The sequence below is a fragment of the Poeciliopsis prolifica genome, unplaced genomic scaffold, assembly GCF_027474105.1.
Source record: "Poeciliopsis prolifica strain line A6 unplaced genomic scaffold, Auburn_PproV2 SCAFFOLD058, whole genome shotgun sequence".
Taxonomy (NCBI): domain Eukaryota; kingdom Metazoa; phylum Chordata; class Actinopteri; order Cyprinodontiformes; family Poeciliidae; genus Poeciliopsis; species Poeciliopsis prolifica.
In genome coordinates this window covers 3,196,695-3,213,694 of record NW_026562433.1, presented here as the reverse complement: position 1 = coordinate 3,213,694, position 17,000 = coordinate 3,196,695, and the positions used below count along the sequence as shown (strand labels likewise).

At 41.5% G+C, this 17,000-nt stretch overlaps 1 protein-coding gene across 2 annotated transcripts; it reads left to right on the top strand.

Annotated features, from left to right (window-relative positions):
* The first annotated feature begins 382 nt into the window (after nt 1-382).
* agfg2 (ArfGAP with FG repeats 2) lies at nt 383-15,543 on the top strand. Of its 2 annotated transcripts, XM_055060304.1 has the most exons (14): nt 383-805; nt 2,044-2,137; nt 4,257-4,372; nt 5,444-5,588; nt 5,938-6,058; nt 6,153-6,257; nt 7,537-7,569; nt 9,961-10,251; nt 12,271-12,343; nt 12,427-12,470; nt 12,661-12,753; nt 13,448-13,567; nt 14,304-14,374; nt 14,474-15,543. In XM_055060304.1, exons 1-14 carry the CDS (start codon nt 639-641, stop codon nt 14,519-14,521), a joined length of 1,521 nt encoding a protein of 506 aa, XP_054916279.1. In that variant the 5' UTR covers nt 383-638; the 3' UTR covers nt 14,522-15,543. The 2 variants fall into 2 exon arrangements, with proteins under 2 accessions (XP_054916279.1, XP_054916280.1); XM_055060305.1 differs by lacking the exon at nt 7,537-7,569.
* Nucleotides 15,544-17,000: the final 1,457 nt, after the last annotated feature.

The following is a 17,000-nucleotide window of genomic DNA, read 5'->3' as shown; positions in this document are numbered from 1 at the left end:
GGGTTTTGGAAATGGAATAAATTGTATTGTCCTCTCTGCACGCTCTGGTTAACAGCTGTCGCATGTTTTCCCACTGACATTGTTGGACCATCACTTCCTATTATTTTCCTCAAATACTTAAAGCCGGAATGACGTTGGCATTGATGAACCCCGACAATGTTGACATGTTGCTTTGAATAGGCCGCGTGCACTTCTGGGCAAATAGGGCCTGCCGATTGGTCAGTTTCTGACAAACCCCTTGAATGACCGACTGGTGGCCCCATTTCGATAATAACACTACTACTCTCCAAAATAATTTTTTAAAAAAATATTCTGACACTTAAATTGGAAAACCATTTTAAAAGCGTCACCTGTTGTATTTTATTCTGAAGTAACTCCGTTGTACTTCCGGCGGGATTTCGTGGCTCTTCTGTCCGACTTGACGCTCATCTCCTGCGTGTGTGCGTGCGTGAGCGTGTTCGCTCGCGCGCGAGTGTGTGCAGCCGTGCTCCGGGGGTGAAGCCGCAGAAAAGCCTTCTCCATAATGCGGGGCGTGAGGCGCTCCGCGCAGTGATCGGAGCGGCTCCAGCGGGGAGGAGCAGGAGGTGTTTTCGTGCCGCTCCGCAGCCCGTGTCCGCAGGCGCCGGTCAGATTCAACCATGTCGAACCGAAAGCACCGGGACAACCAGGAGATCTGCTCCCGCAAGGTCCGAGAGCTGGCCCAGTCCGGAGTAAACAAACACTGCTTCGAGTGCGGCCAGCCCGGGGTGACGTACACGGACATCACGGTGGGCAGCTTCGTCTGCACGTCGTGCTCCGGAATGCTGTGAGTAAGCCGAGCCGTTTCTGCACATCCAGACCCAACAGATGCAGACGGAGCTGTGGAGTGAAACTAACCAGGCCTGAGATTGCACCGTGCACCGCCCAGGCTGTGCAGAGCAGGGTGTTATTTTATATTTCCCCCTCCCTACATTAACAAGCGGGTGTTGGTGCAGCAGCCCTGTATGATGATGGTGATGATGATGATGATGGCGATGTGTATGTGTGCGCGCACATTAATTTACGCAGTGTCTGCCTCTGTCTCTCCCTCTGCCTGTCCTCCCAGCAGCTTCATAAAACGACAGACCGCTAGTTGGTCATTTTCCAGCTTTTATACCGTCATGCCGCAGGTTTGATACACTCCTCTCTCTGTCCAGGATCCTCTCCAAATGTGGGCGTGAATGTGTGTGTAGCATCGGAGTTTGTTCTGCATGATCAGTCCCAGCACTCCACAGGAAGGCGGGTTGTTAGTTATTGCGCAATCTTGCACAGCAGTGTCCCACTTTGTGTCCCCCAGCATGGAGACAGCAGGAGGCTCTGGTCCCCCTTCTCTCTCTCTCTCTCTCTCTCTCTCTCTTTCTTTCTTTCTTTCTTTCTCACGCGCACACGCAAACACATCTTTTCCTTTGACAAATCTGCCCCCCCCCCCAAAGAAAAAAAATCCACAGTCACGTGTCAGGTATTTCTCCTCCCACCTGCCATTTATCCACCTACAGGTGCATCTGAGTGAATTGTGTTTGAAAAGTTCATTTGTTTCAGTTATTGAATTCAAGAAAAAGTTATGGATTAATTAGTAGCTGTCATATTAGTAGAAAGTTTAGTGGAAGGAAAAAATGTGGTTAAAAAATAAAGGTGCACTGCCTTGAGAGGAAGATGATACAAATGCCACAGTTGCTCAGTGGTACAAATTTATTTTCCTTACTTGTGTCAGCCTTGTTGCTTGCATCCCTCTTTCTACCACACTTTTTCCCTCCCCTCAACTTTCCATCAACATTTACAGTACCCTCTAAACATTCAAGACTTCGCCTCTTGACTTTAGCGGTCATCTCCAGTGAGTAATAATCATCTAACGGTTTGACTTTTTCGTATTGAATTACTGAAAGAGAGAAACTTTTTCACAACAAACCAATTTACTGAGATGCACCTGTCAGCTGCCTCAGACATGCAGACTAAATCCTCGCCGTTGGCCTCGTCGATGTATGAGCGTATTTTTGTTTCTTTTTCTGTCTCTCCTCTACATCCCAGGAGAGGCCTCAACCCTCCCCACCGGGTCAAGTCCATCTCCATGACAACTTTCTCCCAACAGGAAGTGGAATTCCTCCAGAACCATGGCAACGAGGTGAGTGACGCTCCGACGTTTCAGCTCCTCATTGAGTCGCTTCCTGTTTCGTTGCCAGATGGAGCCAGTAGGTTGTTGGTTTAGTTGCCAGGTATTTGATTAGGGAAAGAAAGTAAGTGGAGGTTTTGGGAAAAACAACATTTTTTTTAAATAGTTTGAGGCCATCGGTTGAACTAATCTCACAAGTTCTGTATTGATACAAAAGAAAATGTCAATTGAAAATTTCTTCACTTTTAAAAGCATGTTGTTTTTTTGTGTTTGTTTTAATTACAATATGTTGTATTGGATTAGTGGAAACAACAATCAGTCGAACAGTTTTTTTTTTCTGATGGAAAAACAAGTTATTTTGTACTGGCAATGCACTGATTGGTCAGCAGGTGACTGGATTTTCAACACTTTTCAAAACTAAAGTCTTGTAAAAACCCAATGTTGACATTTACAATAAACCCAATAAAAAGCAGCTTAATCCTGCAGATCAAACTGCAAATCAGATTCCTCTTTTTTCTGAATATTATCTTCAATCATAGTGGAAATTACCATAATATAAAATTAGATGGTGTATAAAATAAATCTGTGGATGTCAGGAATTTAATTTTTTATTTTTCCAAAAGTTTTTTTTTCTAAAACTGAGCCGCTACATGGAATAAATTGGAAACGAAAGTTAAAATGTTTTCACTGGCCTAACGTCTTTTTTTGTTTGTTTGTTTTTAAAGTTTTTTCAAGCAAATAATTTTGTGTCAATCTTAGTTTTTAGTTGTACGAAAAATGTCAAAGATCTGTATTTGTCCTCATGAACAAGACTCGTATCAACTGGGACTAGGGGGGAAAAATAGCACCTCATGTTCTGTTGATTGTGGATGATTGTAGGAATAATCTAAAAGCAACTTAAACAGGAAACTCCAGCTGAGAACTTTATGAAAAATGTGAATAAGAATCTGCCTTCAGAACAGCATTTATTGCATTTTTTTTTAGTATGATCTATGTATTACAGAGCTATTCACTTAGACTTAGACTTGTACTTATGCGGTTTTGCACGTATTTGACAAGGACTAATATATTTTAAGTTAGTCAGTAAGCTGAGACATTACTGGTGTTTCACATTGTTGTGTTGATCCGTTCAGACCTGGCAGTTTCTGTTTGATTGACAGGAAGCTGTACAGTTTTACAATTTTTCCTTTTTGAACACCCACAGCAACACTGGGCTCCTCTCTGGTTCCCCAATGTAAATCACTATTAAAGTAAGATTAGGCAACAACAACCTGCCTAATTTCTTTAAGTGTTCATTTATTTAACTACCCCTAAGTTTGGATTACTTTTAAATTAATTAGGCCCTTAATTGTAGGGGAAATGTTTACAGCTAACCTCACTTACTTACTCTTCTCACTTCCTCACTCACTTACTTAATCAAATTCTCGGTCGTTTAGTTATTTATTTTTAGAGACTCGTCTGTAAGCTGGCCAGAGATCAGCCCGATCAGTTCATCTCTGGTTATTTATTCTCTGTTTTCTATTGGATCTGTTGCTATCATAGTATAAAAGTGTCAAACATTTATCAGCTGCAAAATTCAGTCTGCTGCTTAGTCAACAGTCGCTCTAACAGGTCATTTTGCATGATCGTCGTTGATCATTTCCTTCGTATATTCATCTGGATTGTAATGAAAGCGAATGGAGCGTTCGTCAGTGCGACTGTGGGAGCCTCGGGGATCGGTTACATGACACAGACGATGAGTGAAGTACATCGGGCATGACTGCGCACTGATCTGCTTAGTGGTAACCCAGATCTGCGTGCGTTTCCAAGTCGAGCTTCATGTGCACCGAAGCCGAAGCGTGGAGGGTCAAGATTGCTCCCGTCATCATCCTCTCAGTGATCTAACCACTCATGACTCACGGGCAGTGTTTTATTTTCTGCACTCTTGACTCCTGCACCAGATGAATCACTGAGGAAAACGAAATAAATCTCTTCTTATTTTTGCAAAAGATCTCTTTCATTAAATGTCTGAAACAAATAGGGATTATTTTAAACTCCAGCAGTTAGAAATCAGCCTTGGCTCCTCAGCCAGTTCAAATCAACACTGCCCTCTTTTGAATGTTGTCGACGTGTAAAATGTGTCCGTGTTCAGGTTGGTCGAAGAACCTGGCTGTGCGTGTTTGACCCGAAGGCCGATGGCTGCCCCGACTTAAAGGATCCTCAGAAGTTCAAAGAGTTTCTTCAAGATAAATATGAGAAGAAAAAATGGTGAGAACCTTTAAAATACCTTGTTTCAATCTTAAACAGGTTGTTTCATTCATGCTTTTTTTTTTTAAATACAAAAAAATGACTGCTTTTAAGGCAGGAAACATACCTTTCCTATCTGCTGATCAAATCTGTCAAATGTTCTCTTCTTTATTTGGCTCAGAGCCACAGGAAATAAACATGGTTTCTAGAGTTAATAATATATACAAGAAGCTAAAGCTGCACTCATTTTGATGGTCTGGCTGTTAACTGTCTGCATTACGGATGTGTCGTGTCCAAGATGTCAGTTGATTGATATTCCAAAAAATTGCTTCCTCTAGAGAGACTGTTTTGGTGGCTGAGGAGACAACCATGCTGTGTTTACAGCCCCAGAGCTCACCCTATGCAGCATGGCTGCACACTCCTTCCTTTTTCTGTTTTTCCTGTTGTTTTTTCTAAATCTTGAAGGTTGCCTGCTATGCTTCTTTGAACATATTAGGATAGAGCAACACAAAACATGTTTTTTTTGCACAAAATAATTCGTAGAGACAGTGAGACTTTAGTTTGCCAGTTCTGCCTATTTTAAGCTCCTTTCAGAATGAGATATTTTTGTCACTTTAAATCCAACTAGCTGCTGCTGGCCACGCCCCTCTCCCCCAACTCAACTCATAGTCTGCCCTCTGCACAGAATGGCGTCAAACAGTTGCGCAATAATATAACCGTACATCTTTGAAAACCAGAAGAAAAGCCTCTGGCACAACTAACAAGAATGCAGCAAGTGGTTTCTGGATAACAAGTCAACAACAAAACTCTTCTTTTCGAGCAGCTGTTGAACAACGCAAACAGCTCACCGACCGGGTTGCTAGCTAACAGGCTGGGTTTGGCGCCAGTTGAAAGTGACTTAACAGTTACGGGGGTTTCTGAAACATCAAATTTTCCAGACACCAAATAAACATATTTTTTCTAATCGCACGGTCTGTTTTTAGAAGCAGTTGAGAGCGAAATGGAAGCACAAAAAACATGCAAAATGTGAATTTTTCATAACAGGCTGTATCAGAGCGTCCTATAAGCCTGGTTCTCACTGTCTTTTTACAGGCATTTCTCCAAAAGCAAAAACCGGAGGGACGTGGAAGGCCCCTGGAGTCCCGCTGTCCAAGCCGTACCCTCTTCCCATGGTCCATTATCGAGCCAGGGCCCCTCCCATAACTTGCCACCTAATGCCAGATCTATGAGGCCACTGGTAAGAAGCAAGACATGAATTAAGTGGATGGAGATGCTAATGGAGAATCAATGAAAAAAGGGAAATAAAGTGAGAGCAGAAGTAAAAAGTGCATGAAAGAGAGAAAATGAAAGGAGGCAGGATTTTTCAGAGAGAGCCAGAAAGGAAAGGAGAACAGCAGGTGAAGAGATGACCTGAATTCACTTCAGTGCTGCAGCAGAGAGGCTGATAGGTTGGGCAGTCGGAGGGCCAGGTAGCCTCCACATCAAAGGCTGCACTTATGAATTATTGAGAAACGATGAAACAGACTCACCTCCGCCTGCCTTTTCCACTTTTAACTCCCCCTTTCTATTGATCTATTTTCCACCAGTCTCAGTCGCAGCTGCCGTCATGGGATCGCGCTCCCACCATCTCGCCCGCTGACATGCGGACCGACGCGTTCACGGCCAGACCTTCGCGCTCACAGAGCTTTCGAGATCCCCCTCTGAAAGGTCAGAGGTCGATCCTCCGTGGGAGGAATTCTTCTCTTTCTTGTTTGTGGTGTTAGGTTTTATCGCGTGTTTTTGTTTTCTTCTTGTGATCCAGACTCCACACTGTGTGGCATAGAAAGGCAGCGACCGGGATCCCTGTCGTCAGCGCTGGGAGGTCAGAGCCACGGCCCCTCGTTCCCCGCCCTCCCACGACCCTCAGGTGGGCTTCGGTCTCCCTCTACTTTAGAAAAACAAAAGATCAGTGTAAGGCAGCTTGTTTGGGCTTTAGCACCTCATGCTATTAGAATAAACTATCCACCTTTCTTCTTTTATTCACAACTGAGATCGTCTCCCTTACATCAGTGTTTAAATATGTAAAATATTTGTGATGTGCGGTTTTTCTTCTTTGTGATTGAAATGGGAAAATGTGAACAAGCTGTGCTTGAAATGTTTATTCGCACGTTATACAGTCCCTTTTAAAAGTGCTCATTTATCTTGAGCTTTTTCACATATCAAAACCAAAAGCTCCTTTGCGTTTTAACAATAGGTTTTTATGCAATATAGAGCATAAAAACCTATTTAGCAGGGCCACTCGTATAAAACTGCCAACTCCACTGTCATCCCCATAATCAAATGCTAAAATAAAGTGCATTGTCTGTCTCTTGCATAGTTTCTGAAATATAAGTAAGTATATTATCTCTACAGTAAACGTGTTTATATTTTGTAAAAAGAGTCGACAAAATTAACATTAGCATGCCTGCTAATGCTACTGTTAGCATGCTAATGCAAAGATTTCACAGCTGCGCAGTGATTTTGTTCAGGATATTTTTGAAAATGCCCAGGCAGCTCATCCAGAGCCAGAAGACTTTTGAGATTTTTGAAGTGCATACCGAAGCCAGATCTGTGATCTTCAGCTTAAACTGTAAACATGTCAAAAACTAGTTGTAAATTACAACGTGAAAGACCAGATGCATTTCAGCCAAACTGTTGTCTTTAAGACCTGCTCTGAAGCAAAAGTACAAAATGTTGTGTATTAAACATGTTTAATATTCTGATGGCTAAACCCAGAAATTTTGAGAAGAAAAAGCTTTTGTTATTGCTGTGGCTTAATGGAAAAGTGTAAAGTTGAAAATTGTATTGTAAAATTTACAGACGGTGCCATGATAACATTTCAAGCTATGGGGGGGTTTCAGGACTGAGTATTGCTGAAAATGCAAAAACAGCTGCTTAGAGTAACATGGCAAACGAGAGAACATTTTGATGTCGCCGCCGCGCTGTTTCTCTGAATCATCCTTGTATATTCTCTCCGACTTTTGTCGTGTCATCACGTTGCCACACTGGCTTTGCTTTTCATGAATCTTAAAACCAAGCAGGCTGCTCAGCTGTCGACAGGAAGCAGCAGGAAAGATATGGTGATCTGACATGAGTGACGTTTTCCTTTTTCTTCTCTCTCTCCCTGTCTATCTGATGTTTCTCTGCTCTTTCCTTCAATCTCGTAGCCAGTAGCTCGTTCAAAAACCACTTCACTTTAGGTAAGACTCATTTCTTTTCGAGTTTGTGCTGAGTGGCTGGAATCGTTAAGTGCTTCCTCTGTGTATCATTTATAATAGATGCCTTATCTGTGGACGTGTCAGTGCTGGTCGTGCCTCACATGCATGAAAATTTACAACAAACTGCAATTTTATTTATTGTTTTGCCTCAAACTTTAATGTGTTTTCTGTAATTGAGCATCACAAAGTTGTGGTTAATTGGAAAGTAGAAGGACAATTACACATGGTTTTCAAAATCTATTATGATTGAAAATATTGGAGTTTGTATTCAGACTCCAAGACTCCACTAAATATTTTTTTTCTGCAATTAGGGCTGCAAATTGGATCCAAGTGATGTTTTTTTGGGGGGGGGGTGGAGGCACTTTAGTGTAACGGGAACAAAACACTACAATTGCATACCAGGGTCATTGTGGATGGGACAAAGGAGGAGTAAATTTCTGCTAAAAAACACTAATCTTAGGATTTTCTAGAAAAAAGATGGAAATTTCTGAACTTGAAATGTCAAAAATTTGATGGAAAAAAATCTAAACTTCTATCATCACAAATATGTCACTTTTGGAGCTCGAAAATTTCCTTTTTTATCTAGAAAATTTTAAAGATTCATCTAACAATTACTGAGTTTTATCTTTCAATTTTTAAACCTTTGGAGCTCAGAAATGCACTAGTTTTTTGGCAACATTTTCCTCCTTTTCCTTCTATCCACAAAGGCACTAATACGCCGTCTCAGATTGTCACACTTTCCACATTGTTTTGTGAGACAAATTTGAAAACTGTGTACAATTTTACTTCAGAATTATGCACCTTGTGTTGATCCCCATCACCCCCCCATTAAATTGTATTGCAGTTTGTTGTTGCATTGACAAACTTCAAAAAGGTCCAGAGTTAAAAATACGCTGAAAAGGCGCCGTATGTTACAGCAGATGAGCAAAATCTCCTCACTGCTTTCTCCCATCGAAATCACTGCAGACAGGCATCACCTACTGAAATTGGGGTCAGTAATTTTCTTCATCAGTCAGGTTTGCCACTTCAAAGCTGAGGTCTGAGGCCTGGGAGGGTCAAGGAGACGCACTCACTCAGAGGGAATAGTACGAGCTTACAGCAGGGCTATTTTTGGGCCTCCGTCAGCACGAGGCCGCTGATATTTCGCACCGCGCTGCCGCTGAAGCTCTCGAAAACTATGTGGGGCGCAGCTGTAATCCCATTCCAAACAAGTATTCTTAGAAATTCGGGTGTGCCTGCAGAGACGGGGCCTCGCCGAAGGCTTCGCAAATGACACCGGAGCCCAGAAGCATGAGGCCTGGGTGATGCATGTCTCGAATCAGTGGATTATCTGAATCAGGTCAAGTCTGGTGTCTGTCTCTGGCTCATCAGCTGACAGGGAGCTTTTCGTCTCCATGCTAGCAGAAGCTGATACCCAGCATGCTTTGCGGCTAGCTGTTGCTCACTACATAGAGGCTATTCTTAGGATCTAACTGTTGCTTTTAAAGATCTTGTCGCCCTCTCTGCTGGCTTTTTTTTTTCAGTTTAAAGATTAAAACTGATAACTGTTTTATTCCGCATTCTAAAGCTAACGCTGCCACCGATTGTCTTCACAGCATGAAAATGTCAGCTTGGCGTGAGATTGTCTTTCTCTGCTTGACATTTATGTACAACGATCCAAGAGAGCGCATCAGTTAAAAGAAAGATATTTAAAAGAAAGCTGCAGGGTTTAAGAAGATAAATGATTTCAGAAAAACAGAAAGAGTCAAAACAACGCATTGCAATTTAGTCCGAGTGCATAAAAATAGCACAGTTTTTAAGCAACTGACAAAATGGAAAAATGTGTGAAAAACTAAGTACACCCCATGCTTCCTTAGCTTTTGCAAGTATTAATTTCTCTACATCTCAGTTAGGCCACAGCCTGGACTTTGATTAGACCATTGCAGGACCACATTCTTTTCCATTACAGCCAAACATTTCTACTTTGTTCTGACCTGCTCAAAGCACAGTCATCAGAAATCTTGTGGCTAAGTGAGACAAAACTTTGCAAACCAAAGTCATGATGCCATTTTCTTTTTCCACTCTGGCATTGTGTTGAAACACAACTGTTCACCACAGACCAGGAAGCATGTCCAACTCCTGCTGGCCATACTTGTTGATCATCAATTCATTTAGTTCTTAAGTCCAATTAAAGCTGCAAAAATATTTTCTTGCAATTCATGAAATCTATATTTTTATAAGCTATGTATGTGTTCCTAATGTAAACTTTCTAGAAGTCACATTCGTGTCCAGTTTTGAAGCATTACCACAGTCAGTCTATTGTTCACACAGCAGGTTTTTGGAGCTCCAAAGGTCGTAGTTCATCATCATTATCTGTTGTTTTCTCACCCTCAGGTCGTACAGTGTCAGTCTCAGGAGTCACAGGGCCCTTCAGAGCCTTCCCAAAGTCTGTGAGCGTGGATTTCGGAGGTCTGAATCATCCTCAGCAGCAGTCCCTCCCACAGTCTCTGTCCCAGCCGCAGCAGCAGCAACAGCAGCAGCAACAGCAGCAGCAGCAGCAACAACAGCAGCCGCCGCCGGTCGGCGTCAGCCAGACGACGCCACCGGTCAGCGCCGGCAACCGGGACAAGTACGCTGCCGTGTCGCAGCTGGACAGTGTCTTTTCTGATACATCTTCAGCTCCAGGTATCCAATGTTTGTTGCTCGCTGCACAGTAATCTTTCGAAAGTGCAAATAAGCAGAAACAGATCGTACTTAAACTTTGATGAAGAGGTCCAAGTCCAAAGAAGCATTTTATATGACCCTCTAGCAGCCGGGGAAGCCACTTCGTTAAAGGAATGCTCAGGATTCTGGCTCGTTTGAGGACAAATATAAATCCTTTATCTGGCAGGATTTCCTGCACACTCTTGAATTATTAGTAAAAGTCTAACATTCAGGTCTGTGTGGGGAAACAGAAACAATTTTGGGGGGCTGTCCAAAGGTTCTGAATGACTGGAAAGATGCTAATAAAGTAAATCAATACAGTAAATTCCTGGTGATTTTAAGATAATGTATCTAGGATACAAACCTCAACAACTTAAAGGAGCAGATGGAGATCTGTGTAATGTTCTTTTGGCATCAGGGAAGGAGAGAAAAACGAAAAGACAGATGGTACAACGTGAACCCACTGTTAGAGAATGGAATGAGAGGCGGCCATGGTTGTTTAGTTTAACTTCCCTTTGGGATCAATAAAGTTTTCTGGATTGAATTTGAATTGAATAAACAGAATGGGGGAGGAGAGATTTTCTGTTAATCTACAGGTGGATATTTTTATTAAACTCTGGGAGGAGAGGTAGAGATATGCCAGAAAATACAATTTTATTTGAGGTAAATAAGGAGCTACCTAAAGTATGAAAATGCTGCTAAATCGACTGCAAATCTACTTTTTTAAAAGGAGGAAAACATAAGATGGAGACAACGCGAAACATTTAGTTCATCTATTTTCTTTTCTGAATTGATTTGTGTCTATAAAGTGTTGATTGTGTCTTTGTGTTTCTACCGATAGGCCTGTCACGATAACAAAGTTTGCTGGTTGATAAATTGTCCCTGAATTTATTGTGATTGTTGTTTCGAGAACATTTTCAAGTAACATAGCAGGAATAATGGCATAAAACGCTGGAGCACATTCTCAAAGAACAGAAACAATAATAAAATACGTTATGAATACTATTATGAAGAAATTATGAAGATTATCTTAAAAAAAAAAAAAAAGGATAGTTGAGACCAAAACACCAGACTGAAGACTTTTATCAATCAGTTTTTGGTCAAAAGACAAAAACGATAAATCAAGCAAAGAAAATTAGATAGTTAATTTTACTTGATCATGCGATTTAATTGATTTATTGTTTTGTTGTGGCCTATCTACCAATGGGGAGAAGAAGAAAAAAATAAAACGAGTTAAAAAAATGGGAAAATACTTCTTCCCCCGGTGCTGTGGCTGCAGTAATATTCTGGGTTTTGACTCTGACTCTCACACAGAGGCGGTGTAAGGAGTGCGTGTGATCCAGATTTTGATGGCCAGCTCAGCGTTGTTGCGTAACACCGTTGCTCTCCAAATGCCAAGACTCGTAGCAGCTGAATTATGCTCATTGTGTTTTCTCCAGATTCTGGGCAGTCGGGTTCAAAGGACCCTGTTGACTCGTTTTGTTTTTTTTTAAAGTGAGCGGCCGTGCGCGTCCAAATGCCAAGCTGGCCGTTTTAATGGACGTAACGCGTGTGAGGAGCCCTGGGGCTTTTCCCAAGAAGCCTTGCTGTTGTTGCTGTTGTTGTTTTCCAGCTTCATCGCAGCCCTCTCTGTCTGGCAGGAAGAGCTCTTTATTGATTTTCTGCTTCAGCTCTCTTTGATCCATATCAAGCCAAACTCAGAATATATATATATATATATAATATATATATATATATATATATATATATATATATATATATATATATATATATATATATATATATATATATATATATTATTCTAATTTGGTTAATTCTTGTTTTACACACTGCAGCACAACAGTTTGAGACCTTTATCAGAGTTTCACTCATGTTTTACGATAATAGCAGTACTTGATCTTTTACAACAGGGTTAATGACAGGCCTGAGGTCATACTGTGATTTTTTTTGTTGTATTCCCCCCCATCTCCCCCCTCCCCACCGTGAAATGCTTGCTTACAGCTCCACCTAGTGGCCCTCCACAGTACAGCGCCATCTTTGGCAGCAGGCTCTCGTCCAGCTCCACTCCTGCCAGGTATGAAGAGAAAAGCAGCTTTCATTTCAACGCAGTTGGGCTCGGATCGATTCGTGAGGTTTTTTTTTCTCTTATCTCCCCAGCTCCCCTGGAGTCGATGCCGTATCCAGCTCCCAAAGTTTTGGAAGTGAGTACAGAGCGCAGGCCGCGTCGATCCAGCCCCGCGCTGCATTTACATGCAGCTCCTTTCATCCTTAAGGAGCCACCAATCATTACGCTCAGACTTAGAGTCAATCTGAATAGCCAGGAATTTGCCCTGGTAACCCGACACATGGTGAATTATCTCCCCCCTCCCCGTTTCTCCTTGTGTGTCTCAGATTTCCCAAACCCATTCAGCTCCAGCGCCGGGTCGGCTTCCCAGCAGCCTGTTGCCCTCTCCCCCAGTAACCCCTTCAGCAGCGCCTCAGGAGGTAAGCCTCACGCCTTGCAGGAGCTTTAAGATGTTTTCTTTTTCACATTTTGTAGGTAAGAACGCTCTCAGAGTTGCCTGGAGGCAAACGGTACAGAAATGAGTACTGCTGGAAAACGTCACTCTACTGTAGGAAGAGTTGAGTTGTAACTCGTCACACTGTAACTTTTTGGAAAAACTTACCTTAGTCTTTATTATGAAGTTTTGTTGCTCTGGATACTCTACCCACTGTGAGAAACTTCACCGAATGAAGAACAGGCTTGTTTTAAGCAAAGATTTACCACACACACAAAGACACATACGTGCAGTTTTTGTTAAATTTTCATAAGTAATTTCTTGGACGGCTACTTTTTCCTTTTACTTGAGTGAAAATGTGTTGAAGTTGTGCTACTCTTGGGTTTCTCCTCCTCTACCCACCTCTCACTGCATGCCATTGTCCCTATGAAGCAATTAAGATCCAGATTTTTCCTTTTTGGTATCAACCCACACTCAAAGTTTTACGTTTTTACTAAAATGTTGTAATAAAACAGACAAAATAGCGACACAAATCTACGTTGTCGGCACCAGTAATCCAGTAAGGCGTCACTTTGGCGTCTCCACGCTCCTCTCGCTTCTTTGTTCAACATAGAAATGAAAAGTGAAAGCAGCTCTGTGCTCTTCGCCTGAGTAATGATGTCTTCTCCCTCCGATTTCAGGTGACTCCAGCGCGTTTGTCACTTCGCCCACCTCCGTTTTCCCTCCGTCTGCTTCCTTCCCGGCTCCTGCCACCCAGAATGCATTTCACCACGAGTCAGTCACCAATCAAGAAACCAACGGTGAGATTTTGCTTTATTTGCTGTAGTATCACGTCTTATGGTCCGAGAGGACCAGGAAATAAAAGCTTTAATCAGGGAGATGTTGTTGTTTTGTCTCAAAAATGCAAACTTTGCAAAGAAAATGTCTTAAAATATGTTTTTTTTTGTCCTTGAATGGCTCAGAGTTGAGGAGGAAACAACGTATTTCCTCAATATAATCAATAATAAAGAGGAGAAAAACACAATCAGCTCATTAGTTGTTCAATAATATTGTATATTGACGCCGCTCAAAATTATTCGTACCCTTGACAGATTTAAAGTTGTTTTCATTCAAGCTTCTCATCAGGGGAATGAGCGGTATTGCCTAAACATGAATGAAAAAAACAATAATAAATAATAAAAATTGACTTGTTTGTCTCATGGAAGCCCCCAAAAAGAAAACTAAGTCTGTCCGGAATACGGTCCGTTTAGTATTTCGTCATTCACCAACCGGTACCCAGAGGTCAGCAGGTCAGGAAAACCCACAGACGCAGCCATTGCACTGGAAGAAGATTCAGCTCAAACCTTTAAAAAAGAAGTTAATTTATTAAATTGTAAAGGTAAACACACATAGATAAAGTGAGTTCGGTCAACTTAATTTAATTGCTGGTGACTAATTAACAGATTTTTTTTTAAAGTTGTTTTTTTTTCGGTGTATCTGGATACAGCTCCTGTTTGGGTCCAGTTTCACCCGTCATGTTTCTGTTTCCTGCTGCAGGTTTCGCCTCGTTCCCCGAGCCTGACTCTCAGCCCAAAGTCCCGCGGCCCATGTCTGTGAACCCGTTCACGGTGAGTTCGCTGCCCGGAGAGCCAGAGGGGAATGCGGCTTGCTCTATCGCGGAAGCGTTCTCACTGCTGTTTCTCACTCTTGCCTCTCTGGTTCTGCAGGGGAACGTTTACCCCAGTCGGGGGACGTCGAAAAATCCCTTCATCTGACTCCCCCCTCTCCTCATCCCACGCCTCTCCTCACTTCGCTGGGAACCGAGGGAGGAGTGAACTTGAGGAGCTGCTGCCATTTCAAAGCCTCTGGAGTGTTTCCACCCGGTCAGGGAGGGTCGGACCCGCCTCCATCCCGCCCTCCCTGCCTCCTTCTCTCCTCTGTGTCTGTGTTTACGTGTTTGTGGAGGAAAGAAAAACTAGAGAAAAGGGTGTGAATGTAACAATGAAACTGTATGTGTGCGTGAATGTGTGTGTGTGTGTCATAGGGTGTTTTCTGTGACAGTAGATGCCACCTCAGGGCTCTGTGGGAGTCACAAGTGAACAATGCCTCTTTAATTTTACCCACAAACTATTTCACACACACATGTTGCTGCTGCTGCTATTGTGCTTTCATCTCCTGCTTATAAGTGCAAAAAATAAAAAATAAAATAAATATATATATGCATATATAAATACCTATATACATATATATAACACACACCCCTGCAAAAACAACCCACCAGTAAGAATGTCCTCTGCTTTAAAATCTTTGAATCTCAGCTGGTGGGACAGAGACTTTGACTTGTCATCGCAAATGCCCTTCGAATAATTTTGAACAGCCTTAACAACCTCTTGATGCACGTGAATTAGTCTCAAGAAAAGACGAGCGTGCGTGTGTGTGTGCGTGTGTGTGGAACACGTTTGCATTTCTCACTTTTTTTAAAATTCCTGGTCAAATTATCGATCAGTGATTATCAGTGTTTTTCACTCAGGCTGCATGCGCTTATAGGGCTAAAAGGAGATGCTACTGAATGTAAAAGAAAATTTCAGAAAAAAAATAATAATAACAAGAGACATAAAATGTGTATAAAAAGTTCACAGCTTCATTTTACTGGACCAAAATGCTTTTTGTTTCTTTTAATTGAGGCAAAGGTTATTTTCTTTTATTTTGCCAAAAAGAACAGAAAAGTAAGAGTTTCATGTATTAACCTCTTTGTAACGACACGTATCCATGTTCATAAAATCAACTTCTTAATATAGTGAGGCTTTTTTTCTGTGTCTTTGACTATTTTTATACATCTTCACAGAATGACTTGAAATCTGAAAATTCATTCGTTCATCTCTGATGGTAGAAACGGACGTTTCACGCTTATTATAATAAAGTTTTGTTTTTACGTTCACACAGCTGACGGGGAACTCTGAAACACTGAGCTAAGAAAGTTTACAACAATTATGATGAAATTAAAAAGTAATTTTGTCCCCCTCCCCGTATCCCCCCGCTGGCAGTACCTTTGCTAAACAGCAGGGGGCGGTGGATTGTTATTTTATGTTTGCCCTCCTCCACAAGGTTAAGTTAGGATGCATATTGCATAACAGCATGCATACTGCATAAGCATGCAGCACGAAGATGGTTCCCGTTTCGGGTGTTTTAAAATATTCATTTAAATTTAAAAGATTTTAATGCGTTTTTCCTCGTTTTTTTTTTCCTTTCTTATATTCAATTTAAAAAACAACAACAAAGAACTGAAGATTCCACTGAGTGTTGAGACGATTTTAAACAGAGAAAACAGTCAAATGTCTTGATTTTTTTTCCAGTTTAATACAGCAACATCATCCAAATGAAGAATAGAAGGAAGAGCTCCAAAAGATTTCCAAAGTTGACCCCTGATTTCGCTACTTGTCTGGAGAATTTCTGCTGATTTAATCACCGGTCTTTGGACAAAGCTGCTGAGTGTGCAGAGTTCATGTGTCAATATGTCCACATTTCAACAGGAGACAGATGGGGACTGTTTTTTTTGTTTTTAACAATAAATAGACCAGGATGAACCTCCTGGAAGCTCCAAGGCTGAAATCTTAGGTCACAATGGAGAAGGGATGGTGCCTTCACGTGCTGTGGGAATCTTTAGGGATTCGCATAAAAAGAATAGAGATGGAAAACAAACAAAATAGGAAGATGTTGGTTACAACACTGCTGTAAATAATTATATATGAGCTAATTTATAAATATGTAATAAGAGTTTTATATGATCAACACTTAATTTAGAGCCTGGTGTTACTTTTTTCAGTTTATTGTCCCAGTTTAGAGAGACACTACGATTATTTTGGCAAAATCCCTTCAAAAATAACTTTCAAACTGTTGTATCGTGGCAGCATCATATAAATGTAAGTAAAAAACGCGTAATATTAGGTCGTCTGCTTTGCTCTGTGTAATAAGAAAAAAAAAAAGCAGAAAAGTTTTGTTATCAGCACCAGATTGTTTCAGTTTCAATAAACCTGTCGCCTGTTTTCACATAACAGCTGCAGGTGCTGCACATCCACACCTGTTCTGCACAACTTTTGCAACACAGTTAATTTCATGGAAAACATAATAATAATATGTGTGTTTATTTTTTGACCATATGTGCAATAGACTAGTAGTTATAGATCATCCATCAATACCCGCTTAAGCTTCCCAGGTGAGACGGATTAGCGCGTATTTATCGGAAGTTTAGTTGTC

Coding starts and splice junctions, on each gene's coding strand:
- agfg2 (XM_055060304.1), top strand. CDS start 639: ATGTCGAACCGAAAGCACCGGGACAACCAGGAGATCTGCTCCCGCAAG. Junction 7,570..9,960: donor CAAAAACCACTTCACTTTAG/GTAAGACTCATT, acceptor TCTCACCCTCAG/GTCGTACAGTGTCAGTCTCA. Junction 14,375..14,473: donor TGTCTGTGAACCCGTTCACG/GTGAGTTCGCTG, acceptor CTGGTTCTGCAG/GGGAACGTTTACCCCAGTCG.